General features: G+C 29.5%; 1 protein-coding gene across 1 annotated transcript; it reads left to right on the top strand.

Moving 5' to 3' along the window:
- The first annotated feature begins 14,858 nt into the window (after positions 1 to 14,858).
- LOC109814293 (signal recognition particle 9 kDa protein) lies at positions 14,859 to 19,463 on the top strand. The gene is made up of 5 exons (XM_020378681.3): positions 14,859 to 14,996; positions 15,761 to 15,939; positions 16,227 to 16,295; positions 18,853 to 18,946; positions 19,235 to 19,463. The coding sequence occupies exons 2-5, from the start codon at positions 15,868 to 15,870 to the stop codon at positions 19,309 to 19,311; spliced, it is 312 nt and encodes a 103-aa protein (XP_020234270.1). The 5' UTR covers positions 14,859 to 14,996; positions 15,761 to 15,867; the 3' UTR covers positions 19,312 to 19,463.
- Positions 19,464 to 19,955: the final 492 nt, after the last annotated feature.

Below are 19,955 nucleotides of genomic sequence, written 5' to 3'. Positions count from 1 at the left end.
AGCTAAAACAAGTGTGGTGTTGCCTACAAACACACCTCTAGAGGAGTTTTCATTTTCAGGGAGGGTTGCCTAAGTAAAATGACTTCTAAAGGATTCGAACCCACACCTGGAAAAATTGAACATATGTTTCGGACTCTTATCTACATGTGTCAAACATGGAGAACATATGTTTTTTATTGTATCATTAATATCAGCGAGACACTTCATATTTTTATATATTTTTTAAAGAAAAAAATATTATTTTTGTGCATAAAAGTGATAGTCCATAGTTATTAATTGTGAATGATAAAAACAAAAAAAAAATCAATTAAAAGAAAACACTATACAATTAGTAAAATTTTGATACTTAAAAAGGATAAACACTTTAAATGTTTTGATAAAATAAAAAGGGACAAAAGGGTCCATATGAAATAATAAATAAACATCATTTATTACTTATATTTCTTTTTCTCATCCAAACATACTAGAACAAAAAATAATAAGTATGTTAACGGATTTAAGACTCATTTCATTATAAAAAAAATCACATTTGATATATATTAGTGTTTCAAAATGAGATACGCAGAGAATGAAGAATATCACTTTGCTTATTTGATCAACCTGTCTAAAATACATGTGTTTTGTTGTATATATACAACACTTGAGAAAAGGAAAGCTAACAAACTCTTATCAGAAAAATATTGTTGCTAACTAACTAACAAAACGTAATTGATAATAATAGAAAATATATCAAGAGAGAAAAATAGAAAAATTCTAAATCTAATACCCTCTCTCAAGGTGGGTTGTGGATATCAATTAAGCCCAACTTGGACACATTAGCTTGAAACGATGCTGGATACAAAGACTTGGTAAACATATCAGCAAGTTGATGTTTAGATGGAACATGTGAAAGAATAATGAGACCTGCAAGAATTTTTGCACGTATGAGATGACAATCTACTTTGATGTGCTTGGTTCTTTCATGAAAAGAGGGATTTTTAGCAAATTGTATGGCAGATTGTTTGTCACAAAATGAAGGAAAAGGAAGGGGAATTGCAAGACATAAATCATCAACAACACACTTAATCCATTGTAGTTCACAAGTCACTGAAGTTAGTGCCCTGCATTCTACCTTTGTCGAACTTCGAGAAATAGTATTTTGTTTCTTAGACTTCTAAGAAATTAAGCAATTACCATAAAAGATACAGTATCTTGTAACTCACTTGCGAGTAATGCAACATGTGGCCTAATTTGAATCAGAATAAGCCTGAATTCTATGAGGATTATGAGCAGGATAGAAGAGTCATGTACCAGGTGCATTCTTCAAATATTTAAGAACTCGAAATGTAGCCTATAAGTGTGAAGTTCTAGGCTTAGATATGAATTGACTAAGCTGCTGCACAACAAAACTAATATCAGGTCTGATATTAGTTAAGTATAGAAGCTTTCCAATTAATCATCTAAAACTAGTGGGATCAATGATAAGATCACCTTCATCTTCATTTAGTTTAATAGAAGGATGTGCTGGAGAATTGATTGGTTTACATCCAGTAAGTCCAAATTCAAAAAGAATTTCAAGACAATATTTCATTTGATTCAAGACCAATCCTCTATTAGATTGTGCAACTTCAAAGCCCAAAAAATACTTCAATTCACCAAGGTCCTTGATGTGAAATTGATTATCAAGATAATCTTTTACTTTATCTATCATACAAAGATTGTTACTTGTAAGCATTATATCATCGACATAGACTAAAAGTGTTGTGAATGATTCAGTAGTATGCTTTACAAAAAGAGAATGATTAGTTGAACTTTGAGTAAAACCAAATTGAATTAGAGCAGAAGTTAATTTTGCATTCCATTGTCGACTAGCTTGCTTTAATCCATATAAAGCTTTTTGTAATTTTCAAACAAGGTTTGATGAAGGAAGCATTAATCTTGGTGGTGGCTTCATATAAACCTCTTCTTGAAGATCACCATGTAAAAATGCATTATCAACATCAAGTTGATGTAAAAACCAACTGGAAGACACTGCAATGGACAGAAGAAATCGTATAGTAGTTAATTTGACTACTAGAGAAAATGTTTCAAAAAAATCCACCCCTTCTATTTGTGTAAAACTCTTAGCCACAAGTCTTGCTTTATGTCTTTCAATGGAACCATCTGCTTTGTATTTGGTTCTATAAACCCATTTACATCCTGCAACTTTATTTCCTGGAAGAAGGCTAACCAATGACCAAGTGTTGTTCCTCTCTAGAGTTTGTAATTCGGCAACATGGCTTGCTTCCAGCAATCAAGTTTACTAGCTTCTTTGAAGGAAGTGGGATTAATTGTACTAGATACAGATAAGCAAAAAGAAGTATGGGAATTAGAACACTTAGAATAAGAAATATAAGAATGTAAAGGATGTTTGGTACTATAAGTGACATTGGATGAAGCTATTGTTGGGCAATGATAATCAGCTAAGCATGAAGGAGGCTTTTTAATCCTTGTTGAGACTCTTGCAGCATGCTCAGTAACTTGGATAGAATGATGAGAAATAGATTCAATATTCTGTGTAGGAATAGTTGAATCAATAGTGTCAAATTGAATAAGAGAATCAAATTGGGATGTGTCAATAATACTACTTGTAGTGTCTATATTGGGCAATTAAAGAATTAGTGGCATGTGAAAAATGGTTTTCATAGAAAATAACATCTCTAGAAATGAAAAAGGACTTGTTTTGAAGATTATACAAAATATATCCTTTAGTTCTAGCTTTGAAACCCAAAAAAATGCACTTTTAAGCTCTTTTATCAAATTTAGTTCTTTCAGAATTAATAGTGTTAGCATATGCTAGGAAACCAAATACTTTTAAAGTATTTAAAACATGAGCATGATCGTGCACAAGTTCATAAGGAGCTTTAAGTTTTAAAAAAGGAGTAGGTAAATGTTAATTATGTGAGTGGAATTTCTAACAACAAAGGACCAAAAACAAGTTGGTAAATTTGCTTGAAACAATAAGGCACAACTAACATTTAACAAGTATTGATTTTTTATTTCAACAATATCATTTTGTTGAGGAGTCTCAACACATGAAGTTTCATGAAATATGCCTTTTGTAGATAAAAAATCATTTAAGGAAAATTCCTTACCATTATCAGATCGGATTCTCTGTAATTTGAGTGCAAATTGATTTTCAATTAATTGAATGAAAGAAGGAAGAATGAATTTGACATCAGATTTAGATTTTATTAAATGAATCCAAGTAAACCTGTTGAAATCATCTACAATAGATAGAAAATATATAAAACCATCCATAGAAGTAGTGGAAATAAGGCCCCAAATGTCCACATGGATAAGTTCAAAAAATCTAGAACTTTTGTTAATACTAACAGGAAAAGAAATTTTCTTTTATTTTGCATAATGACATGTGTCACAAGGTTGAAGATAATTAAAAATAATATCATTGTATTTAGAATACAAATGCTTTAACACTTTGTTTGAAGTATGTCCTAATCGAAGATGCCACAACATAGAACTATCAGTAGTAGTTACATCTGAAAAATTTAAAGAAGGAAAAACATGATTCGAAAAAGATTCATGTGAGTCCAAGTCACTTGAGTCTTGCAAGTAAAATAAGCCATTCCATTGTTTAACTGCTCCAATCATTTAAAAATTGGATTTCTGCACAATTAAACAATGCATATCATAAAATATAACCATGTAATTGATATCGGAAATAAGTCGAGGAATAGAAATAAGATGAACAATAAAATCTGGTACATAGAGAACATTGACAAGAATCAATTTTCCAAGGAGAATGCTTCTAGAAAAATTAGCATTGACAATGACATTATTTGGTAATCTTGTGGTAATTGGATTTATGGGTTTGAGAAATTTAAACAAAGATTTAGATGGACAAATGTGATCTGTAGCACCACTATCCAAAATCCATGAAAATGAACAAGAAACATCACCTGAATGATTAACAATTGAGGTCTGAGCATGATTGACAGAAGCTGAATTGTCTTTAGAATTTTGAAGAAGAGCCATGATAGTCTGATACTGTTCCTTTGAGAAACTAATTTTTTCACGGTTAGCACTTTCAACCAAGTTAGGATGATGTGAGGTTGTGTCTAAAGCTACTTCAACCAAGCTAGCAGAAGCAGCAGAACCAGAAGAAGTACCTTTGTTTGATTTTCTATATCCAGCAGGAAATACAATCTTCCAATAATTAACAAGTATCAATTGTGTGATTGGTTTTCTTACAATGCTCACAATATTTATTGTTCCTTCCATGAGGTTTGCTAGAATTTGTGTTATTTTTGTTCATTGTGGTAGTATTTTTAGTTTTGCTATTGTTTTTAGATTGATCATTATGAGAAATAGTGAAAGCAATAGAATCCTGAGAAGAAGGTTTGGAAGAGTTACCAACAAGCTCCCTTTCATGTTGAAGAATCATGGAAAACTCTTGACAATTGATGGCATTGGATCCATAATCATGATCTAAGAATGCACTTGCAAATATTCATCATTCAAACCGCAAAGAAAGGGAATGACACAATCATTTTCCCTATCTTTTTCTAGTTTTTGAAGAAGTCCACAGGAACAACATGGGGAACAAGTGCAAATTAAAACTAATCTAGATATTTCAATTTCCTTCCATAGAATTTTCAAGTGTGTATAATATTTAGAAATACTAGAATCACCTTGCTTGCAATTTTGGATATGATCCTGAAGATCAGCAACGCAAAATTTATCAAATGAGAAAACTGATCCTTGAGATCTTTCCATATTTCAATTACAATATCCATCCAAATCACAAACTACTTTATCGACGGACTCATGGATCGCGTAAGCTATGCCATCACCATGCAATTGCATCTACGTGAGGCATCATGAAGGGGATCGGTGATTGGAGGACATGGAAACTGACCAGTAATGAACTTCTCTTTGTTCTTTTTTCAAGAACAACCATCATGCCACGTTGCCATTGATGGAAATTGCTCTCAGTCAAAAATGGAGAAACAAAAATGAGTGTCAGATTTTCTCTGGGATAAAGGTATAGTGGATTTGCTAGATTTACTAGATGATCTGGTGATGAATTGTTTTGGCTTGAATTCGCCATGGTCGATCAAGAAGATAAGCAAGAATCGAAAGAAAATGGCATGAAAAAGAGTGAAGAAGGTTGTTACAGTGATAATACCATATTAGTTTCAAAAATGAGATGCACAAAGAATGAAGAATATCAATTTGCTTATTTGATCCGCCCGTCTAAAATACATGTGCTCTGTTGTATATATACAACACTTGAGAAAAGGAAAGCTAACAAACTCTTATCAGAAAAATATTGATGCTAACTAACTAACAAAAAGTAATTGATAATAACAGAAAATATATCATGAGAGAAAAATAGAAAAATTCTAACTAATAATATATGATCAATTTTCTTGAGATTTTTTTTAAATAGTAATAACTCTTAGAATAACATTGTTTGCAAGAATTTTCGTTAGTGGATCCTTTTTATTCGAACTAGCAAAATTTTCAATTTAGATATGTTTAGTGTACGAGATTTCCAGTATATGTCAACTATGTATCATCTCGGCATGCAACAAGTTTTTCAGAATGAAGCTCATATCCATCAAATATAAGAGATTAACAAGATGAACTAGTCGCGATTCAATTTTAATGTCTTTTAACATGCAAAGATTTCCAGATGTTCCTCAACAACTATCATGAAACATTATCCGTGTGTATAGAAATTTAAGTAAATCGAATGAATAACATATACATTTAGTACATAAATCATATCCTTTACTTCAAATAATTTGTAAATTACAAAGTCTAAGGATTCGGAGATGAAACAGAAAAGATAAATTATGCTAAATTAAGCTATCCTAAAACTAAAACTAACAAGAAAAGAAAGTGGCCGAGAAACCATACTCAATTGTCTTGTGCACGGAAGTCATGAACGCGGGCAATGAGTGCATACAAGCACGTAAGTATTAGATTTCTGACCTCTTTTTGAATGAGTCTACCTCATTTGTTTATAGAAATTAGGGAAGGGTGGTTATTTCACATTAGTTCACATCTGATATATAACTGCCCTACACTACGTGATGTGGGTAACTATTCCCAACTGCTATCAACTTCTTACAACCGTCTTCTACATTTTTTGATTTATCGAATAATTCCTTCGGGACCCTCAAATTTTACTTCAAGAAACAATTATTATGCAGAGGTACCATGTGATATGTAACCATTTCGTCATTTACGCAACATGGGTAACTTCCCTAAACTGCTTGTAATCGCTCTTCTTCGATTGTCGAAAGAATCCTTGAGAATATTTCGAGCACTTCAAAACTTTCACAATTTTACCCCAACAAATATATGATGTAAAAATAGTTTAATTTCAATATATTATTAATGAAAATTTGTCACATTAATTAAATTGCATGTTATTTCAGGTTACATTTGAACTTATAATTTTTTTTCATTTTATTTTTATAATTCTAATAGAATTTTATTTACCATTTTTATCTTTAAAAAAGCCTTATCTTCCCCTTCAATCAATTTTCACTTTTTTTGATAATATAAAATCACCATAATCATATAACTTTTTTTTCTTAAAGAAAAAAACTTTTCATGGGGTAATTTTGGTGTACACTTTTTTATTCGATGCTATCTTTATAGCTATACACCATTATTCGAACTTAAAGTTAGGCATCTTTAATTTTATTCAATTGAGTAAATTTGATATAGGAAATTTCAACCCTCAAATGCTATTTTGTTGGAATAGAGAAACTCGCGCCTTAGAGTTTCCTAGTGATTTTGTTGGCTCCACACTTTTCGACATTATTGATTTTACTGGATTGAAACCTATTGGGAATAGGTATGTTGTGGGTGTCTTCAATGATAAGAAGAAACCTTGTTGGTCCTTTGTGGCTTCTATGTCTTTGGCTAAATGCCATTTTCGAGAAAAAAATGAATTTGACCACTTCCATTCCAAAAACTCAGTTTCAAAGTAACTAAATTAACTTTGCTCACCCGAAAAAATAGAGAGAAATCGAAAATTAAAAAAAGTACGTTAGGGTAATTTTCTATTTCAAAAATTTCGTAAAAGACTTGGTTCCTTTCACAAGATCAAGTATCATGGGTCCATCTTGGCCGGAAAGAAATTTTCTCAAACAATGGCCACAAGACATGCTCCAAAGTTAGAAAGGCCTGGGACACACATTTAATAAATTGGCTACATATTTTTTTTAATATTTGTTTTATATTTGATTAATATATTTTATTATAAAATTTATTTAATTTATTTTTATATTTTAAATTAGAATAAACAACCTAAAGAATGTCACTTTCACTCTTTTTTCTATTAGTCATTATCAATCTTCTTTCTCTTCTCTCTTTAAAATACGCTTTTCACATGTTAGAGATGGATTTACAATAAAGAGAGTGGAGACAAATGTCCCCACTAATATTTCACACCTCCTTATTTTTATATGTATTATTATTATTATATTTTATTTACCCCACATTATATATTTAATATATTATATATTAATAGTTTACTCACTTTTTATTTTAATAAACAATTTTCTTCACTTTTTTCCATCAAAATTATCTTTAATTTTTTTTATTAATAAAGTATATTTTTTTAATGAAAATTGGTCGCTTTACAATAATTAAAGATAATATGACTCAATTTATTAAAAATAATTGTTTTGAGTTTTTTGTTTTGTTTTCATTTTAATTTTTGAATCCTTTTAATTTTATATGTTATAGTGGTTAATGTATTTATTTAATTGTTTTTTTTTATTTTAGTTAGGAAAAATTATCAAATTAATTATTGCATAATGAATAGTAAATAGAATAATTATCAAACAACATATAATTAAAAATTAAGAAAAGATAATTATTTATCGAAAGGTCAGTGCTTCATTTTTGTTATAATATATATAATATTAATCTATACTATCAATAAAAGGGATACTTATTTTTGGTATATACAAATTTTGGACAATTTTATCTTTATAACTATCTTTAAATTAGTTTGTCTATTATTTATTTATTCTCTCCCCTATTTTTACTTGATCGTGATATTTAGTAGTATTTAAAATTTTCACACTTTAAATAACAAATTATTTTTCCTTCTTCTTTTAAAGAAAGAGGTACGATGTGTCTCTTTTTCCTCTAGTTTTCATTAAAAAAAAGATATTTTTTTATGAATATCATAAAAAATAAGATGAGAAAATGAATGAGAGATAAATAATTAAATAATTATTTGATTATATATTATAACTGATAACATCACTTTTTAGTTTCTATTTTATATTAGATTATTGATATCATAAATTTATACATTTGGTTGAGTTGTCATCACAACTTAAAATTTCTAAACCCGTCACTATCTCATACTATCATTGCAAGCTAGCCAATAAATTTATCTTAACACTATATCAAATTATCCTTATTTTATTTTTATTTTCATATTTGGTCTTCTTTACTTATTTCCAAATTTATCTCAACAACATACATATCAAATTATCTCTATGTCATTTGTAACACTGCATGATTTATATGCTTTATTAATTAATTATTTTATGAGATGTGTAGTTTAATTGTTGGTATGTTGAGTTGGTAGTTATTTTAGAACTCAAGGGATCCTTAAGGGTTAAATTGTTTATGAAGCTGTGTTTAGTTAGGGTTTAATTAACCAAGTTTAGGGAAAGGTATAAAATATTTTTCTTAAGATGTGAACTTCATAAGTTCGTGTCTTAGAGAAAGTTAAAGTGAAACTAGAGAGATAGGCTATGGAGCTAGATAGGTCCTTAATATGCTAATTCTAACTTCACATAAACCTTATAGCTAAGAGTATTAGAGGTAGATTGGTGGATTCAAGCTAGTAAGTTAAGAATCAAGGTTGTAGTTAGTCATACGACAAGCTTTCAAGAAAGCCTCTATTCTTTGTTGTCTTTTCTTCCATTTCATGTTTTTCTAAGTGTTTTGAGGTAAGGAAAGTTTGTTGTTTGATTTTCTAAGTTGTAATTGTTGTTTTTAATTTGTCAATTCATGCTTTGGAAAACATTCAAGTTGAATTTGAGGGTAGAACATTGGTGTTCTTCATTTCTTAGGGTTTTCTTGGTGAAGGTGGGGAATTGATGATCTTGTTATGTATTGTTGTTACATGTTGCATTTCTTTCCAATTCTGATTTGTATATTGTTAATAGATGATGGGTTTTGAGTTGCATGCATGAATTTTTGTTTTGGATGAGAGGATGTTGGAGTTAATATGTTGTTCTCGAGATTGCTAGGTTCATTCTTGAATTCATAAGTTTTATGGGTTACTCACTTAAAGTGCTCATGGAGTTGTTTGAGTGAGCAAGTGAACCATTTTTTTGGGGGAGGGGGGAGTCTCTGACTTGGTTCACTCAAAGCAAATTTTGGATGCTCAAAGCGAATTTTGTTAGATTAGAGTAAGAACTTACTTAGAGTAAGTTAATGCAACCATTTAGAGGTGTTTCTTGACTTGGTTTGCTTAGAGAAAATTCCAATCACTCTAAGCAAATTGTTAAGCATTTTGAGTTGTTTTCATTTGTTCTAAGCTAGTTGTTGGGTGCTCCAAAAAAATTCCAATCATTTTGCGTTAGTTGTTGGACACTTTGAGTGCTTATTTCCCCCTTTTTAACATAATTTTCTCAACTTATGTTATTGAACTGGTTGTTTACATGATGTATGGTGAAGATTGAATGTAGTTCATTATATATTGAACTATGATGATGTATGATGATGATTTTAGTTGTTAAAGTTGAAATTTTAAGTTTTGATTTAAGTTGTTAAAGTTGAAAGTTGTTTATAATCTTAAGTTGCTTAAGTTGAAAGTTTCTTGTTGAAGTTGTATGGAGTAAAGTTAAATGATCATGATTGTTTATATATGTGATGCATGTTTAAGTTGTTATACATAAAAACTAGATTAAAGTAAAGATTTTTTAAAAGTTAAAATATCCATTTTTGTGAATATAAGTTGTGTTGCTTAGAGAAGTCAAAGTTGAAAACCCTTAAGTGGGTGCGTTGCCTTTTGAATAAGTTATTTTTAAGTTGTCTCTTCTAAATTTTATGTGTAATACTATAAGGGTCAGGTCGAACCAAACTAATTAAAAGTGACCAATATAAAATCATATGAAGGTCAGGTCGAGTCATATATGTTATAAATGACCAAAATTGAGGAAGATATGAAGTTGAGAGGTAAAATCCTTAATTAATTATTGGAAATGTGTGTAGTATTTGGAGGGTCGTTAGTAGGCTAATTCCATATGATACTTAGACATGCATGCTAAGGCCATGGTAGACTCACACCCAAGTTGTTCTATCCGAACAGTAGTACTAAACTTTCCTAGTGTGAATGGAGAAACATAATTAGAAACCAATTCTAGTCACCATATCAATCATTGTTGGTAGAAAAGATGTCCTAGCCAAGAGGGGAGTAAATTGGTTGGTTAAAAATTTGTTGTACAACTATCTTGGTTTTGAAAAACTTTTCTAAATCTTTACAAAGAAGTGTATTGATTTATAATTGTATATAGGATACTAAGTTTAGATTCAATGCAAGATTGAATGCATTCAATTTTATATGCATTGTTTATGCCTCACAACACATAACAACAAGCATAGAAACAAAATTACAAGAATGTAAAGTCAAGGATAAGGAGAGAGAAAAATGCACAGTCAATGTATACTAGTTCAGCCATATATCCACTTGTGACCTACATTTAATTCCTAATCAACCTAATTGAGATTTTTCACTAATCTTTAAAATCAAAAGTTTTACAATTACAACACCACATGCAATACACTACTACACTATTAAAGAAACCACTTCTTACATAAACATTCACTTGTAGCACCCCACTACAAGATTCTCCCTTCTTAAGAAACTTACTTAAGAAAAACAACCAATATAAAAGTTTAGGAAATGAACTCACTTGATGTACAAAACGTATCAAAGTAGGTGAATCAACCAAAAAACTTATCCTTTTACTCCATGAACATGATGATCAATTTAATTTTTAAAATCTTTCTTAAGGTTACCACAAAGATTAAAGAATCTCTTATTGCAAAGAAAAATGTTTCATAGAGAGTATTTTGAAAAAGATATCACAAAGATTTAAGTATCTCTATTCTAAGTGTAAAACATGATATATATATATATATATAAGTTTTCTGACTGAAATAATCAATTATGTATATAAATAATTGATTATTTTGTTCTTAGCAGATCGATAAATCAATCAAGAATAGTTTAATTGATTATTTTGAGTAATAATTTATTCCAAAAACTAGTTTATAAAATAATCGATTATTTTGTTGAATAATCAATTATTATGGCAACTGCTCCTCGGATTATTAAAAAATAGAGCAAATAATCGATTATTTTTAAGTGAAAATTTAATATATCAAATTTTCGTACCATTTATCTTTACAAATCAATTCTAACACTTATTTTAATTATTAATCATCATCTAGATAGAGATAAAAGCCTAAGTTACTTATCAAGCACAAAACACAAAGCAACAAAGCTTTAAACACATAACATATGATACAACTTGCACTTTTTTCTTTAAAGAGGCTTAAAACACAAAACAAAATACAAGTTACACTCTTATCTTTCATCTTGAGCTTGATAAAAACTTGTTTCTAGTTTGATAAACTAGCTATTGTTTCTAGTTTTTTACACTAGTCATTGTGGATTGATAGGATCAAGCCACTTAGATTAATCATGTCAATTGTAGGAGATCTCTATGGTTGATATGTGCGACAACACATCAATTGTTTAAGTTGTTCAATTGTGTTTGAAGTTGATTAGTTATTTACCAATTGATTATTAGTTGTTACCTGTTGATCAATTGTTAGTTGATTATTTTTTAGTTGTTTACGTGATTCAGTGGTGGATGTTTTAAGATAATGTTATGTTGTAAGTGGAAAGCTAACCTATTGTTTTAATTTGTTTATGTTGATGAAATGAGGTTGTTATTTCTTTATATGTTGTTATATTGATTCTTTCATAAGTTTACCTTTTTTTTTTTTTTGTTGGATTGTGACGATCATACTTGACATGGGAGTAAGGCAGAATTAGGCTAGATGGCTTGCATGGTGGAGGGTCATGCTGGAAATGACCTAGTTTTCTAAAACTATTCTAATATAGTATCTTGTGTATAGACGCTTGATCGACGATAGAATTTTATGTTTTCAATACTTTGTATATTTTGATGTATATTGTATATATGTACAAAATTTATGTGTTTTCAATACTTTTTAACACTTCACAATGAACTTTTTCTATTATTAGACATTTACAACATTCTTTCTCTTCTCTCTTTAAAATGTATATTTAAAATATGGTAAATTCTTCCAAAAATATACTTGTAGACTTATTTGACTCAAAAAAGATTACTTTTAATAATGATATATGTGTGATATATGAAAAAAAAAAATTGTACATTTCACACACTATATTTGTAAACTAACTAAAAAGTTTACCTCTAAACCATCTCAAATTTTAATTTATTTGTATATTTTAACCTTTTTAACAACATATTTCTTTTAATGTTCTTTCTTTTATCATTATCACTAAATTAAAATAAATTAATATTTTTTTAAAAAAAATTAATCTTATATAAGAATTCAAATTGTTCATGGAAAATTTATAATACAATTATATATTTAAAGATATTTATTTGTTATAAATTTTAATTATAATACCCCTTCAATTTTTATTATAAGGCACAATTTACAATGAAATAGTAATTTTTTATAAAACACTACAATTTTTATAAAATACTAGAAAAGTTGAGGTACTTTGTGCATCTATAATTTATTTAAAAAATAAAAAATAAAATAAAATAAAAGAATTAAGGTTAAGTAATAAAATAGATAGTTAACAATTTGAGTGATTAGGAGTGATTAACTTATTTAAATGGTGATAATAGATGTAACTTTCAATATTGTTTTTATTATTACTATTATTTAAAGATTTAGGGATAAAATTGTCTAAAAAAAATATGAAGATGAAAAATATTACAAATTGACTTATTTTCTTTATAAATACATATAGATTATTCTTATATTTCATCTTCTGCTTTTGTTAAAGATTGTGAGAACATGTACTTCTTATAGTTAGATAATAAGAAAAGAATTTAAATTTTTTTTTATCTCTCACCTCTTAAAACACTTTTTCATCATTATGGAACAATTTTGAAAACAAACTGGTTGTTTTCAAAATATTTTCCACTTTAAAATGGTCAATCCTAAGTGTACATAATCAAAATCCATCTGCACCTTTTTATTTTTATTTTTTTTAATGGTATAGTTGTAGTCCACAACAACATTCCTTATTATTTTTTAATTATATAATTGTGAGCTACAACTACACTCTCTTCTTTTTATTACTATTATTTTTTTGCTTATATAATCACATACATTCTCACTCTCATGCTCTTTTTTGAAAGTAAAAAATACAAAAATCTATTACCTCAATTATGATTTTTAGAATAAAAGTCAACTATATTCTTACACATACACCATAATTCACGATTAACATACAAACTATTTATGATAGTAATACGTACAATATTTTATGTTCCAAATTGACATAATTAAAAAGTTAAAATAAAATAAGAGAATATAGCTACAAACATTAAAAAAAAAAAAAAAAGTACTCGTTGTGCACTACAATGAGACCATTATAAAATAAATAAAAAAAGAGATTGTAGTTATAATCCAAACCTATATCATTAAAAAGAATAAAAATTAAAGGATGTTGTTGTGACCTATAATAACACTATTAAAAAATAATAATAATAATAAAAAGAGGTGTAACTATATTAGTATTTATTGAGTAAGTTTTGATATATTGAATAATATTTGCATTCTCCCCTGAAGATTTAATAATAAATAAAAATGATAAAATTGGGATATATTTTACTTTAAAAATTTAATAATATCAACTAATATAATTATTTATACTATCTATTTAATTTAATTAAAAATATTTTATAAGAATGAGATGAAATATAATTTATATTAAAAATATATTTATTATAAATTTTAATTATATAAAATAAATATTTACATAATAAACAAATAAAAATCTATAAAAAAAAATATCAAAAATTATGATTATTTATTTAAAAATATTTTTTAGTTTTTGTTAACATTATATTTTTTAAAAAATATACTAAGACGACAAATAATGTCCGTTTTCAGTGTGAATTTGGATGATCCAGACAGTTAAATCTGCGAACAAATGCAAATTGGACCTAAAAAAGAACTAGATTGACTCATATTCTCACTTTTTAATTTTTATTGCTAAAGCTTGCTATTATTACGTAATAAAGATAACTAGATTGACATAAAACTTCGATTTTTAATGTTGCTGTAATAATATATTTTTTCTGATAAAGTAAAATAACCTACTTCCATGCTCCATTTAAATAAATATAACCTTATGCTAAAAATGAGTTGCAAACTTTTTTTATTTTTATTTTAATTTCCTAGTAACATAAACAACACTTCATTTAAATAAATATAACTCAACATAAAACTTTAATTTTCATGCTATTCAGTATAAAAGAAAAAGTAGACTATTAATCTCCATTATTTTTTTTAAATGAAAGCCTCTAAATAATTGGACAGTAATCATAATATATAAAATACTTGTAGGCATATATAATTAAAAATAATAATTTTTCATTAATTTTCAATAAATAATTTTAATGATTTAAAAATCTTAAGTAATAATATTTTTAAAGTACTAAGCTAATTTAATTTTTTTTTAAAGCTTGTATTTTTATTTCTAAAATATCACAATTGTTTTTTTCCTTTTCATTTTAACAGATCTAAAGTTTACAGAGTTTCATAAAGCACGGTTGCATTGCTCACAGTTGTCGGGTTTGGAGCTTGGGATTGAATTGAAAAGAACACGCAAATTGCTCCCACCGAAGGGTTTTCATCGCGCCCTTTCGTTTCTCGTGGTGGTAATCGAATCTCCTTGTCCTTGTTCTGCCCTCGATCAACGTTGACTGAAACGGATGACGTGTTTTTCTTGTTATGAATAATTTGGTTTCGGTTGATTTTCAAATGGGTATTGCTGTGTCGTTGTTGCATGAACTAGGTTGATGTTAGAAGGAATTTTCCATGTGTGTTTTGAGTGTCATGTACTGAGGACTTCAATTGATAGTGTGGCTACTTCCCCCTTTGCAATCAAATGGGTTTAGTTAATTGCCTGTGTGTGTGTGTGTGTGTGTTTCTGTGCAAGTTAAGTTGGTATGGGTAGGTTTGGATCAAGCAGTTCCTGTGGCCTGTTGGGAACTCATGCTGCTTGAGTTACTGCTCTTGTGTAGTTGCCTCTCTTAATAGGTGAACTTGCATTGTTTCTTGCAATAATTTGCTTTGATAGATTTTAAGTAAGAGTTGAATTTGAGGTGAAAATATGGACTTTTCAATTGTAGATTGGCAAGAATGAGATATTTGTTCTCTGCAAAGTTAATTAGTTTATTATCGGCATTTTTTTAATAATTTTTTTTAATTTATTATGAATGTGCTTGTATGATAATGTTCATGTAAAATATCAGGAGATGCGAGACTATGCTTATGAATTTGTTTCTTTGTCAGTTTTGTCAATACCATGAAAATCATCTGCTTGCTGTTATGTTTCTGACTTTTCATTATACGTTTCGTATTGTTATCCATTTAGTGACATTGGTGCTTTTAGTTTCATTTATTTCCTATTGACATGCAGGTGAACTGTGAACTCAGTTGGCCAGAGCTTGCCAACAGGCAAAATTTTGTTGAAGTCCCTCAATTGAGCTTCCCTGCCTCCTTTTTCCAAAGTTTCTGTCTGGTGCAATGGTTTATATAACTGAGTGGGACAAGTTCGTGGAGCAATCCATTGAGTTGTTCCGTGCTGATCCTGATTCTGTAATTCCATACTTCATTCTTTTTTGATTCATAACTAGAAACAAACCTGATAAGCTCCCAAGCATGTACAATACTATGTTGCATGAACATTAGATTTTTTCTGACTGTTTTTGTTATGCTTATAAAAGCCTGTAATTTCTAACCTTTGCTCTCTTTTCATGTTCAGTTTTTTGCTATTCCAAATTGAATTTTTATATTTCAGTTTCGTGGTTGTCAAAGTTATTTATCTTGTCTCTGTTCTATTAACTCTTCTAAAAAATGAAATTTGTTCAAATGTATTGGAGCAGACACGGTATGTCATGAAGTACAGGCACTGTGATGGCAAGTTGGTACTTAAGGTCACTGATAACCGACAGGTATCTGTTCATTTTTCTTAAAGAAAGATTAAAAGAAATTTATTTATAGCTTTATTTTGGAACTTCTGGTGCATGTTTGAGAGTGAAAATATGGATTGACATGAGTCATGACTTCATAATTTGATTATTCAATACTAAATGTTGTTCTCTAGAGTAATATTGTGGTTTCTTTGTCTCCAAACATAGTGTGACTGTTTCAAAATTTGATACCTATACAATGTCATTAATTTCATGGTGGACAATATGAGGATATCTACGTAATCTACAGTGTATCAGTTCATTTTTCTTATGTGTGTGTGAGAGAGGTTATTTTTCTTCTGTGTACGTTTTGCATTTTAGTTGGATCTTATGGTTCATGTTATGATTGTACACCCACTCTTTGCAATTTAGTTAGAACTTATGATTTATGTTACCATCCTATGATCATACACCACCCTCCTTCAAACATTGAAACCCGATTTTGACAACCTTGCTACAGTTTATTTTGTTGATGATGTGATTTGAAAATGAGGTTTGTAATCTAGGGATTTTAAGTTTGCAAGTTACATATTTTACCATTGTTACTATAAGATATTACTATCCCACTTTACTACTTGTTTAGTTTGGATAAGGATTTATGGACTACTCTTCCTATGGGGCCATAAATGCCTCATTTTGTTAAAACCTATGCTATTTTGCTTCTTGTTCAAGCTATAAAATAAAGACTAAATTAGTTTACTCGTTCTTTTGGGTCAACATCTGTGTCATGAGAATTGCCTTATTGTTTTTCCACATAATTTGGAATGAAAATTAAGCTAAGGCTGATGAATGGCCTAACTGACTATTAAGTTATGGATTTGTTGAATGTTCCTTTCACCTTTGGCTTTATCTATTTAGTAATTTTAGGGAAAAATGTTCACAATGCACCAACAAATTCTTTCCAACACACTCTACATTTGGGGAAAATTTATGTGGGATCCAGTAAATAATGTGGATCTCAACTCTCAACTGCTATTTAACGAGTCTCATTATTTAGTAACACCAACATGAATTTTACCCAATAGTAAAGAGTGTGTGTAAGCATTCCTCTTAATTTTATAATGATATATGTTAGATATAGTTTTATCTCATGGGCCTAGGCCCACTACTTTGTATATAAACACATCTTTTGCTTTGCAATACACAAGGAAATGCTTTATTCCATTTACCATTTCTCTCAACAATATAAATCCATTTCTAAGTGTCCATCTAAGGGCTTAAGCTTTTAGGAAACTGGTTCTTGAATTGGTATTAAAACCTTTATAGCCAAGTGCTCTCAAGTTAAATCCCTTCAGCCCTTTCGTAATTATGTTGACTTTGAGTTCAAGGTAAAATGCTCTTGTACATTCTCTACACTTGCCCAGTAGTCTCTTGCATGAGGGGCATGTTGGAGATATCTAAGCATTTCAAAGCCTCTGCGCAACCAAAACCACTAATCCAACAATAGCTTGGATATTGATGAATTGTGAGTAGATTCATTAGACTGGAAACAACATTAGTGTTATGTAGTTTGTCATGTTCTCTGTTAGAAGGACCTAAATGAGAAAGGTATCAAGGACTCCCTGAACCTACTAGATTGTCAAATAACACTAATGCAATAATTTTATAGTAACTATGAGAGCTTTCGTTTTAATTTTTGAAGCTATACAATTTGTATTTGCTTCAGAATATTTAATGCAGAATAGGAGGCTAAGGATCTGTTACACGTAAGAGGCTAGGACAAGAGAAGAACAGTCAAAGACATTTAAAACACAGCCAAAGAAGACCGTCTCCTGATTAACAATTAGGAAAAGTCCAAGCTGATTCTATTACAGCCAATAAAAATCCCTTATATAGGACAGCAACTCTAATTTAAAACAAATTCTGGCCCTCAGATGAAACTAATCCTAGTCTTCTAAGCCAAGGTTGCACGAATGATAGGAAATGGAAATACTAACAGGCCCTAATTTTGTAATTACCTATTCTTTCAATGCGTCATTCTCTTTTCACTTGAAACAGTAAGCTTTAGAAATTTCTTTATGCCTGTGAGCTACATTGGCCTTATAGATTTAAGATTAAGGATGATGTTGCTATCTATAGGAATCTCCAAGATCTAGGAATTTAGTGGAACTTTTTATGATTATTATATACTTACAATTTTTAGCCTTTTTTCACATTAAAAAGGGATGATAGGCAGTAAGTTATCCGTTATTGTTTCTGCTGGCATGCCCTTTTACTTTTGAGGTGGTAGATAACTCTGCCAATAAGATAATTCTATCAGATTTCTAAGAACAATAATATAATATACATGTAAATTCTCATTAATTTTTGGTGGTGAACATTTAATTTAGCCACAATATGTCTCCTAGTCTCTGAGATTTTGGCTCATTTTAATTAGCAGAAGAATATAACTTCTATTGCTTAATGATTCAATTATATGCAATGACTATATTCCTCGCAACAGGCATCATTTTATTATTGGTGTATATTCTTTACTACCTCTTGCATTATTTGTCTCATAATCTCATGTTCTAATACCAAATTGTTGTACTTCCGTCAGTGTCTAAAGTATAAGACAGATCAAGCACAAGAGGCTAAGAAGATGGAAAAACTGAACAATATGTTCTTTGCTTTGATGGCCCGTGGCCCTGATGGTATGTCTTTACCCTAAGCTGTTACTTAATTGTGATGATGTAGCTAAAAGTATTCTCCTTAACATTCATGTTAGCTAAATTGTCAAAGGTTCGTATTCTTTTGAGAAATGTTTTCAAGGTTGTTTCCATGCGATTTTGATAATAGTTGAAATCATGGGCAAAACCAAAACACAAGATACCACTCTGTACAATATTGGTCTATGGTTTACATTGATTGTGTTTCGGATATTCTTTCCTATTTGGTGCTGAGATTTCTTTTCACATTCTCTACTACTTATAATTCTGCAGTTGATTTATCAGAAGTCACTGGAAAAGAGCAAATGGAATCTCAGCCGACCAAGAAAGGAAGAGGAAGGAAACAATAACTTGCCCTTTTGCTAGACAAGATGGTTTGTTGGATCATAGGACTTACCAAGAATTTGAATTGTTATATCTTTTCCCTTCCTAATGATTACTTCTTCAGAGTTCAGATTCTTTTGATGAGAGAGGTTTATACATTGAAGTTTTGAAGTCTCAATTTCTGATGTTTGGCAGTCTTGTTTATAGTATTATGGAATTAGTTATATCACCACACTAGATGCCGCTATTCATTGTTACCATTATTGAATCCAATAATGAGTTGATTTTGAATCCAATAACGCACCTGAACCATTGACTCCGATGCCACCTTCTAACCGGAATTTTCGCAAGTCCGGTGCTTCAACTTGGCAACTTAAAAATCTCGTTGTGGTTTTAAATGAGATTTGTGACCAAATTGTTGAAGGTACTACAAGCATGAGGCTAGCTTGCTGGCTTCTTATTTGGATCCCATTCCCATGTCACAAAGGAGTATGGAATTTTACCCTTCAATAACCTCACCCCAAATTCTTAACTTGAGATTTAATTCAGATAAATCTTAGTGACTTTCTCTCTACTCCTTCCCATAATAAGTATCATCTTTGAAGAAATTATAAGTTTCAAAATAAATACATGTTAATTTTTCAATGTAATATTAATTACATTTTTTTAT

Source organism: Cajanus cajan, chromosome 4, assembly GCF_000230855.2.
Source record: "Cajanus cajan strain Asha chromosome 4, NIPB_CcT2T_4, whole genome shotgun sequence".
NCBI classification, from domain to species: domain Eukaryota; kingdom Viridiplantae; phylum Streptophyta; class Magnoliopsida; order Fabales; family Fabaceae; genus Cajanus; species Cajanus cajan.
This window is presented reverse-complemented; position numbering and strand designations above follow the sequence as displayed.

Bases quoted from the DNA above. Each gene is read 5' to 3' on its own strand.
- LOC109814293 (XM_020378681.3), top strand. From the start codon at position 15,868: ATGGTTTATATAACTGAGTGGGACAAGTTCGTGGAGCAATCCATTGAG. The intron at 15,940-16,226 runs GTAATTCCATAC...GTATTGGAGCAG, and splicing joins TCCGTGCTGATCCTGATTCT to ACACGGTATGTCATGAAGTA. The intron at 18,947-19,234 runs GTATGTCTTTAC...ATAATTCTGCAG, and splicing joins GATGGCCCGTGGCCCTGATG to TTGATTTATCAGAAGTCACT.